Source organism: Haliotis rubra, unplaced genomic scaffold, assembly GCF_003918875.1.
Source record: "Haliotis rubra isolate DU_JTF1 unplaced genomic scaffold, ASM391887v1 Scf237, whole genome shotgun sequence".
NCBI lineage: Eukaryota > Metazoa > Mollusca > Gastropoda > Lepetellida > Haliotidae > Haliotis > Haliotis rubra.
Window position 1 is genome coordinate 1,156,107 of NW_025766414.1, and position 11,243 is coordinate 1,167,349.

The 11,243-nt window shown below is 40.7% G+C and overlaps 1 protein-coding gene across 1 annotated transcript in view; it reads right to left on the bottom strand.

The window, feature by feature from the left end:
* Positions 1 to 3,495: 3,495 nt before the first annotated feature.
* Positions 3,496 to 11,243, bottom strand: part of LOC124278435 (prosaposin-like) — a 43,210-nt gene continuing 35,462 nt past the window's right edge. The window contains exons 19-23 of the mRNA XM_046714140.1: positions 10,616 to 10,656; positions 7,341 to 7,419; positions 4,891 to 4,989; positions 4,417 to 4,436; positions 3,496 to 3,628 (exon numbers count right to left, since the gene is read on the bottom strand). Of these exons, the coding sequence (XP_046570096.1) occupies positions 3,496 to 3,628; positions 4,417 to 4,436; positions 4,891 to 4,989; positions 7,341 to 7,419; positions 10,616 to 10,656 (372 nt within the window). The remainder of the gene's footprint in view (positions 3,629 to 4,416; positions 4,437 to 4,890; positions 4,990 to 7,340; positions 7,420 to 10,615; positions 10,657 to 11,243) is intronic.

The following is an 11,243-nucleotide window of genomic DNA, read 5'->3' on the forward strand; positions in this document are numbered from 1 at the left end:
AAAGCGTTGCTTAAAACACCTTTCCAGTTTTGTCAAATACTAAGATCAAGCAGAAAGAAAGAAGTTTTAGAACATAACACTCGGCATCCCACAAACAATGGTATCGGAACAGATCGTGATATATGTAGCACTGCCTCGTCGCTAACGAAAAACAAAAACTATCACTATTACTTGCAAAACTTTCACCTGATGAATTTATATTTCCCCTGCTATAAAATTGAAGGTGTATGGCAGAGATGTTTTTGAACACCAACTAGAAACATAGCAATGCCCTGTAGTATTTCAATGGCAGATGTGCTGTATATTTCTTTACCACCTCAAATACACTAACAATTTTTTTAAAATTATAAAACTATCACTATTACTTACCAAACACCTTTCACCTGATGGTACATATTCCCCTCATAAAAGGTGAGAGATTTGCTTATGTGAAGATGTTTTTGAACACTAACTAGAAACATAAACAATGCCCTTAATGGCATTTCGGCTGGCGAATGAAGTGGGCATAATCGCCATTTTCTTCACTCAAATACCCATAACAATTTTTTAAAATTACATAAAGGCTATGCTGTACTTTTGGGCTTTGCGAACCGTGCCATTTCCCTCTTAAGGCCGGTTTGTAACGCGAGATGACTTTGTTTCGCTGAGGCTGCTAAACAACGCCTGTAGTATTTCAATGGCAGATAAAGTGATATGTAACACTGCCACACCTCAAAATTTTGCCTAACAATTTTTTTTAGTTATAAAATATCACTATTGCTTGCAAAACCTTTCAAACCAAGGTATATTTCGCTAAAATTAAGCGGAGATGACGGCGAAGAGTTTTAGCGATATAAGTTGAATCTTTTCTTAAGCTGTACTGGCGAAATTGGAAATGATGAGCTACAACATACCCACGCGAGGCACTTTTACCGAAGAGCTGGGTTTCAGTTGTCCACAACACTCAAGCATTAGCCGTCGTAAACTGCGAACCGATGTAAAGAAACTAAAGCTGCGCGCCATTGACTGCTGATCCCGCGTGGCGAGCGAGGCGCGCTTAGGGCTTTCCGGGGTGACGCTCACATATAGAGTCTCCCTGGTTTCGCTGCTTAGCAATATTCCAAGCTGACTTGCAGGTCCTATGCATGAAGAGATAGATGTGGAATGGTATTGGTGAGATTTCAGTCAAGTTTTATAAACTGATTATAAAACCCATTTCCATTGGAAACTAAATTATCAAAGTTCAGGTACCCTGTGGAGTATGGTGAAGATAAGAGCATCCCTAAAACTACTTTCTGCGATGTAAAATTGAATTAATGTTGCGCTTTGAATCTGGCGAAATCCACACCGCGTAACGGATTTTTGTCAAAGAATCAATAGGTAGGAAAGTGCTTCATAATCGTGTTTGAGCGTGTGTTAGCGGAACGCGCTTTCGTACAATCCATTTCACACCTCGCTTCGCGAGGAAACCAAAGCCATTTAATTAATTTAAATCTGACTTTGTCTAATGAATGTGATGTTTTACCACCCTGTGCGCTGAAGCCAATTTCTTTGCAGATTTCTACATCCGGCTGGGTTCCTGGGCGAACACGGTTTATTATTCTACATAAACTGAAACCGAGGTTGACATTCATCGCGGACACTGGATGGCGGCACCGGAATTACGAAATCTTGTCCGGCGCGCTTCACTGCAGCCCTAAAGGTAACCAATGTGCAATAATCGATTCCAGAACAGGGCTAGTATGGTTTCATTCGTCGATACCACTTTGCGTTCCTCATAGATTTCGAACATTTTATTTAGGTTTTCGGAATCCTGAAGTTGACATTTTTAACAAACGCTGCTGAATTTTAATCTGGCTGCGGCGCACCACAGAAGGGATGTTGAAATATCGAAGTTTTAACGGGGACTTCCTTCACACACTTCACTTCCATTATTGATATTTTGTTTTAATGCCCGACAACCGTTTTGTACCGTTCCCTCTATGAATAGAAATTCATCATCACGTAAAAGTGTAAATGTAAACAATAGAATCAAAACAAAACAATACATTTCATGCAGAAGCCGGTATATACCGACTTCTACAATGTTTTGGAACCGCCTCCGTGGTGGCGAGTGAAGTTGAAGCGTCCGCCGGAGGCGGAGATTGGCGGGGTTGATCCCGACATGACATACCAAAAGAGCGTTAAAATATGGTACTTGTTGAACACCTGCCGCTTCCGTATTAAATTTTAACAAAAGGGACTACGGTAAATTTCTAGAATTAAGTACCGGCGGCATTACCGTGGGATATTCATGCTTCACTGCGGCATGACGGCAGGTTGGGATAACACTTCAGCCAGCCAAAGTCTGGGCTGGGCACAAGCAGCCTTTTGATACATACCGCATGCGCATGCCAGGCGTTTGGTTTTCGCCGCTTTAGCAATATTCAGAAACAATAATATCCGCGGCGGGGACACCAAGTAGGCTTCTCTCATTGGCCCTTATATGGGGATTGGAACCGGGTCTTCGCGTGGCGAGCAGTACTCAACCACTAGGCTACCGCCCGAATGAAACAATACCACCGCTGGTTTGATTCAGCGATATTCACGCACTTTCAAAGCGATGCATTAGAATTTGTTACAAACATCTTTTTCAAAATGGACTTAACATCACGAAATTTGTAAAGATTTGTGCATGTGGACAACTGAAGTGACTTCGTTTACTCGCCATGCATCTCAAATCAAATGAGTCATGCATTCATTTTCACAACCTGCTAACAACAGTGCTATGCATCAAGTTGAAATGCATAAGAAACTTTTTGTACCCACGATCACTACGAATTGAAGTCATGCATGAGTGCGTGGTTAGGAACAAGCAAAATTGGGAAATAAATCTGCTGAAGCTCTGTTGTTCCCAGATTTGATCCGCTTCAGTCAACAAAATTCACAGAGTGTACATTCGCGACATGACTTTTTAAGACACCCTTGACCTTGACCTTTGTTTGGTGAGGTAATTCCAATGGAGGTCAGCGGCACAGTTTTGGCTTATTAGTACACAGCTTCAAGATATACACACTACAGTGGGGTTCTGCAGAACAGAATATTATGCTTGTATTCGCCTTCCATGCATACGCAATAAAGAATCGCTTTATTCTAGGTATACATCTTCAAACTGATTATTTCGGAAATTCCCTGACACAAAGAGCAAGACTACCAAAGGGGAGGTGTTCGCTTTGTAGCATAAATCACTCAACGAAACCCACTCTTTTGACTGCCAAGTGAATTTCAGGTTTTACAGAGGCGTGTCCAACGGCTGAGAATCCCCAGTTTGAATGTTAAGGGTGTGCTTTCGATTACTGCACGATAGCGTAAATGGTGTATGCAAGCACTCATTTATATGGATACAAAACTAGAACTCTCGGTTAACCAAGCGGACGTACCCGCTCGAAGGTCAAAACAATCTGGAGATGTTTCTGTTGTCAATTTTTTAACCACCCCACCTTCGAAACAAATCAGTAAATGAAGAGTAAAACAGTCCTACCTAAATGGCATACACAGGGGTGACATTCTTACCAGCTCATTGGCCAGCAGCTGGAACAAGATGGCAGCAGCATATGTCTCCACCTCCCTGTACACACTGCAAACCAGAGCGAAGTCGGCTGCAACTGTGCTGGAAATAAGGTGGACTGATTCAATGTTAAAAGAAGCTCTATCCACAGCTGGGAATGGGAGGATAGCACACGATCATCTAGTGTCACTGCGACCAGGTAATACACCCCACTCAAGCACATGTTAAAAGGCATCATTTCTATGTCTATGATTACACAATGACATTTAGATGAGGTCAAATGCAACATGTTATGGCTGGGATTACACTTCCTTGTAGTAAATTTGATTCTTTGTTGGGTTGAGTCCCTCCAGGATTTAACCACTCTAAAGTCAGTACCAATAGCCACCACACAAAGTCAGCTGCCTAACCAGCTCAACCACACCCGGCTTCCATAATGTGGAAACGGTAATTTCTTTATGACAGATACGTATTGCCAAAAGGCGGTATATGCATGCACGGAAGAACCATGTGGATTTGTTACAACGGCCCTTTCGCGGTGCATACCGGTGGACCACATTGCTAACACGCACATGCTTTACTGGTTGCTTCAATGACAAACATACATTTTAAATCAATACATACCAGCCGGCGCACCTTCGCGAAGATATTTCCCCAGTTCTGGGTGAAGACTTCCAGACATCAGAAGGTTAATTGTCGGAATTGCAGGTTTTCTGACCACCTGTGGCGGCGACTATTATTACAGGGTGGTGAAATCATCAGACATGATGATCAAGGGTGTTATGATGATGGCCAGCATGGCTGACTAACTTCATCAAGCTTGACATGTTTCCTTGAAACAATCCTGATACAGTTAATCATTTCAAATGGCTGTCATAAATCATCCTTACCTGACTTTGAAGCGTGTTTCCTGAGTCATAAGATTATAGGAAGACATTTTTGCGTTTGGATGACTATTATCTGGTATTTCCTAGTGATGGCTTGGAATTGCGCGTGCGCTGAGGATGTTTCTCGAACAAATGACTTTCCCGAAACTGGAACAAGGGCGCAGCATTGGTGTGTCTAATCAATTACTGGCTTTCAAGTCAAACATTACATACCTGTTTTTATTGCACTGCCAAGTGGGGAACGGGCCTATTATTTTTTCGACAAACTGAAACAGCTCAAGTCTGAAACAATACATCATCATCAAATAATATCGCACTTGTCATAATACATCAATGAAACTAGAGCAATCTCACCGATGACTGACTGATCATCCGTCCATCCATGAAGTCACCGAGCATGGCCATTACGCGTGAGACATGTGGGACCTATTTTATGATACAGCAACATCTCAAACTTAACAAAGATAAGTGACTCACCTGTGTTGTACCTGGTCTCTGTCCAAGGCTCTCAGCCGGTGACACCTCCTTTACTGAGTCACGTTCCGCACATCGAACGACCTTCTTTGCTACAGGAAGCTGGCAGGAATAGAAGACAAGATTGAGTTAGAAAGTTTGAACTGGAGTGAATAGGCGAGATCCATGCCATATACAGAACAATACTGCAAATTATTACGGCTGGAATTGTTTAGGAAACTGGAAACAGATCTGCCTGTGGTTAGGAATTAGGTTTTAGTTAGTTCCACGTGGTACGAGGTAATTTCAAATCTGTTAAAACCTGTGGGAAAGTCAGACAGAAGGAAATAAACTGTGAATCCATATTCACCGGCCAAATATTCATTTTAGGTGCCGCGAGGCATTTACAGGACCTGAAAATTCCTGCGTCAATATACATTTGAAATAGAAGGAACTTTCCGCGCTTCATTAAGGTTGCTATCAAATGTCCAACCAATCTATTAGACATTCCTGAATTTTCATTTGCTTTCGTTTTCAGATGTTGATGGTTTCAGACTAAGGATTGATGATAGAAAGCCTGGGGCTCATGATTGATTTGGGCGAGTTCTTTAGAGCGGCTGGTCTCTTGAGTACACATGCGAGGAGTCCACAGATCTGCGTTTGGGGTTCTGCCAACAGCCAACGAAACATATTGTACGCATCATTGTTGATGGAAAGTCTAGTAACAATTAACCCCGGCACAAGACTAAAATTATAAAAGGAACATTTAACATCAACATTTCCTACCGGAAATATAGCGATCCAGAATAAATATATCGCAAGCGAAAATTATTACCTTGGTTAATCAACAAGCATGAGTAACCCACAGAGGTTACGCATGCCCTCTTTCTCAGAACCTCTGGAACACAATCCATTACTGTGCGTGTTAGGACCGTGATTGAGTTTTAATCAGATTTGGTTGTGCTATCAGCGGCGGTGTTTCAAGGGTGATCGTCGCAAGGCCTGGTATTTCCGTGTCGCCGGGGAAAAATATAAAACTCTTTCGCCCAAAACGTTTCTTCTAGACAGAACCAGTCGTTGGCTGATCAATAGTGTCTCCATCAGCCCTAAATAGCGGACAAGCTAGCCATTAAATGTCTTGTGTCACATCAACTTTAAGTCCCGACAGAGGGAGGGATATTTGTATTTTATTTAATTTTGTTAGTCCAGAAGTTGGATCTAAGTTTGAAGTAACCGCGTGTTCTGATTGGAACAGGATGAAGGGAGATGGTAATGACCCCGATTTTGCCACTAGGGGATTTTAAATTACTACTGCGGGAAACTGGCGATATTAGAACAGAGTTCGAACTAAAGATATGACAAGTAACCTCTGTGGGAAGATAATGATCGCCGAAGGTGTTTCAGAAATAAGAGCATCCTTTTTTCCACATTACTCAATAGCGACAATGAATACTTTTGCGTGAAAACTTTGTACGACTTTAGCTAATCCTTTTACCACAAGTGAATGTTTTAAACAGGACTGAGCTCTTTACCATACGCTGACACAATGCCGAACGAAATATGTCCTCTTATCGCGGCTGGTATTCCAGAGACAATTAGGTAGAGAATTGTAGGTGGTGGTTTAAAAAGTACGACCGCGAGAATATTTGTCATAACGGTATGCGCGTAGCAATATTGTATGGCTGCTTATTACTATTTGAACTGAACCTGGTTTTATAGTGCTAGCACTGAAGCCCGCAGCGCGTGAAACGCGAACACTATAGACACGACCTTGCGGCTCCAGGCGACAGAAGTCGCTTCGCTTTATTTAATGCAGCACCAGGCAGGGGAACAACAATTACCCATATTAACGTCTTTTGGTACGTTGGGGATGCGAACCACTACCGGGTAAAACAACGCACTACCACCCATGACCATCTAACCACTACCACCGGGCGTTGAAACAACCGCACTGCAGTGAAATACCGCCACTACACCAACGGTCAGCTCTAACCACTACACCCGCGGGCGGTGACATCAGTACACCGCAGATGGTGAACCGACCCGCACCAGGAGGCGGTGGCTCTAACCATACACCGGGCGATTACGCGGTGATTAGGTAGATACTAAAGGTAAAGGCTGAGCGGCTTTTTGCCATAGAGTGATGTTTCAACATTACTTTAACCACACATAACACAATCCACAAACACTTTACCACAAGACTTGAAAACATACTTATTTACTCTGTTTGGCACTGGGTTTCATTACTTATAAGTCTTGTCATCTCCAAAACCTATCCAGCTCGTAGCTGAGAGAGCAGTTATTATATTATGTTCTACCTCTTGTTCTTATACTCATGGGAAACAAATGGGGATATGAGGCACATTACGTTTGTATAAAACGTGAAAACTGGAAGGTGGCCGGACCACTTACTTTTACGTGTGTTCACTTTATTTCATTTCCATGAGCCTGCAATTGTACTGATAAAGACTGACATGAAATGTACTTTTATCTTCCTGGGCAGATAAAAAACTTTGGCATTTGAGGAACGCTAGTTCTTCATAGGTGTTTGCACTGAAAAATAAAATAGAAATGAAACATTCCTACACTAAAGGGAACCTTGTTGAAATCTAGCTTTAATTTGTTTTACAATCTTTCTCTGTACACAATTTTGGATCAAACTACAGTATATTTAATTGCTTAAAAGGAACGCAATACCATTATGTCATGGTGCTTTGTTCAGTTTCCAACGCTACGGAACAAAGACCAGACGATTAGTTTGCATTATGTGCTGCCATTTTATACAGTGGTGGGGTGGTGGTGGGGTTTGGGAGAGGAATGTGAGGAGCAACCAGTCATCCCCTCATCCAAGACTCACTTTAATACACGGATGAGAAAGTATTTTCTAACCATGCATCCTCAAAGAAGGGCATACATGATGCGATGGTGTATACCTATACAAAATGTTGTATACCAACTCCTAGACAACTTGGCTGACGCAAAATAACCAACAACGTAAGCCTCTATTAGAAATTACGGAATTTCCACTTTATTTTGGGAAGTAGTAGATGATTTAATATTGATCCACAACAAATATATTGCGTAAATTCCTTATCTTCCAGACAATGACTTAGTCATAGACACAGAGGATACTAAAGACCTTCCGTGTAAATACCAATTTATTAAAATTGATTTAATGATTTAGTATAAAACAAGTGAACTGACTGACTGTGGTTTGGTTTCGCGCATAATATTCAAACAACATGCGGGGACACCAGAAATAGGCTTCACACATTTTGCTGCCAATGTGGGGATTCAAACCAGATAACCCGGCATGGCAATTAGCAGCTAACCATTAGGCTACGCTTCTCCAAACAAGTGAAAATTGAATTTGGTACAATCTTTCCTTAGGTTTGGCTTAAAATGGTATTTCCGCAGGCCCGAGTTTAGTATTCTGTTTATTACTCTCAACATAAATTGATAGAAACTGCCACCACAGTGTATTGACTCCTCATATCAAATTTTCATAGAGTCAGAAACTAAGGTCTAATACCATTTGCGGCCACAGAGTACATGTATTTGCGTTGTGGCGTCATAACTCTTAACCACTATGATGCCGCGCATCTGGCGGTATTACACTAGTGTAATATTGCCGCTAAAATATTACACTGCAGTATGTTCCATGGGCAAAGCGTGGCGCTGCTCCAGCCTGTTGTGCCAAGTTACTCATGACATTAATGGCTGGTGTACCAACGGTGTTGAAAGGGTAAGAATACTACTCACATTTTAACAGTTCCCCAGACCCACATGCCTTCCATGGGGCTAACACTGATTAAGTTTTGTTGATCAGGTAACACTCACCATTTCTTCAGACCACCAAACTTGAAACAAAACGATCTGGTCCAAGGAGTTATTCGATCTAGCCCTGGTAGATAAATCAATTAGCCAATTACTCAATTAATTCAAATTTTTGCTGCTGAAAGTATCACTATTATTCTAATGAAATGTTTGAAATGACTCTGAGGTGCCAAGATGGCTCTACTTTCAAAACTAAAAGTTAGAGTGAATTACAATTTACATTCAAGAATATTGAACAAAACTTTATAAATAACAGCTTCTTTTAATGCGGCTGAGTGCAATGTTTCGAAACAGACCATTATTACGTTGCCATTCCTGCTTGACGGCGGTGCAAGGAATCATAAGTATCACCTCATGCTGAAACAAACATAGAATATTATCATGAATTTATTTCATCCTCTCTGTCCCTAACCTAAAAGTGGCTCGAAGTTAAGTCCAGAAACGTTGAGTTTGAAAGGACCAATAACATACAAAATACTGCTCTACAGACCATTTCATGCAGACAGTAAATATCATTTGTAAAGAAACGAAGCATTGTCACTAAGAACATAATCCCATTATGGTATGATGAACTTAAAAGTAATGAAAGTTTAAGATGAGTTAAATATTAAACAAAAGCATGACCCAGTCAAGCCTCTCTTGACCTATGCTGCTCTTTAGTTGTTGAAACACACAAATATTTTTCAAGACTGACTTTATTGCTGACGCTGATCTATCATGGATATATGAAATATGCAAAAGTGGTACTAAATAAATTGCTTATTAGAAGAAATCATTCAAAGGAAGTCTTGAAGTCTATGAAAGAAAATCCAAGTGAATTCAAGGTTAACATGCTGAAATCTTCAAAATATCACAGTGACGCGGACATGAGATGCCAAAGGTAAACTACGCCCTACACCTTCGATAGATGAAGCTTGGTGTCAAAATATAGAAAAATCAGTGAGGCTTGTTTATTTCAGAATATCTTGCTGACTATCTTAACATGCAATTTAACATGCTGAGAATCTTCGCAGGTGTCATTGTAGGCTTTTGAAAATTAAATTAAGAAGGTCACCAAATCAAATTTCCCTAGATAAAGCTTGGTATCAAATATGAAGAGGTCCAGTGAATGGTTCTTGATTATCTAAGCTGACAAGCATAACATATTATTGTATGCAGGTTAATATGCTGAGAATCTACAAGAGATATCCATGGCCGTCTTTCTTGCTTAGTTTCTCATATTACCGTTAAATATGAAAATAGCAAACACTAACATTTAAACTTTATTTATATTTTAAAATTTAAATGGAAAGGCAAATACTGATGAGTTTGAGTGAGAATTACAAGGCTGTTGGTTACTCCAAGAAGAGGTTGGAATACCCAATTGAGATGAACCTGGCGAGGTACGGTAACTCAATGACCAAAAGTTATTTTGTAGCTCTGTGACTGGGACCTTTCTTATACTGTAGCGTTGAACCTAGATTCCCAATGTGAAAAGAATCTAGTCAGCAGTTCTTGAGAGACATTTGAATTAATGCAGTAGGGACAATATACTAGTTATGACAATATTTCTAAGTAGAAAGTACATGTTCCCTAAAATTAATAAAATTCCACCCTGCGAGCATACAAAATATAACAAATTATTTCACAAAACCTTTATTCGCAGTAAGCAACAAAACACAAGTCATTGAACTTGAAAAGTATTGAGCTCCCTACTGAAAGACTTACTGTTGTGTTGGCTGGTGACTTGCGTGTGGATATAATTGAAGAAGTTGATACAGTCAGTGCACCTGTATCCGGCACTCACAGGGGAAGAAAGGTGTGAAAATAAGTCCTACGACATTGTTGCAGAATTACAAAGAAACAGTTTAACTTACCCAGGCATCTACAGATAAATATTTCCCTTTCCATAAAATTTTAACTACAGACTTACCCCTCCAAACAGAACAACCTGGCCTGCTGCTTGGCCATTGGCTGAAACAAAACAGAATGTGGATTTACCAGCTGGTTACACAGCCTGAAGCAACAATTTCAAAGAGTGACTGATAAAGAAAATAAGCTGACAACAGAAATGAACTGGATTTAATGTTTACCGATATTACATTAATGAATAGATTGGAAATGGGAATGAAGTGAAAGAAAGAGAAGGGGAGGTGTGTCTGGACTGGGAGGAGGGGACTAGGCATATTGTAGTACAGTAAATTTGGGTCCTCCCAGAGCTACTATCAAATTGGTCATACACTGCTATTGTGATTTACAAAAAGGGATAAATGTTCAACAGGTATATTTCAAGCTCCCACTTAATATTTCAAGTCATTGTGGGACTGTAAAATTTAACATACCCTTCAATCTAACATGGCTAGGAATGGCGAGGTACATGTGTCATTTGTCAGGATTACTCCTGACTCAACATGACTCGGGGCAGCCACCTCGTTTTCTAATGGCACGAACATACTTCCTACATATAGTCCAACTTCACTGCTGCACCCGTTCCGAGAACTTAACCCAAAGCTCCTTATATTATCTCAGACCTGTTTAGCAAGCACTGAGATTATATTGTT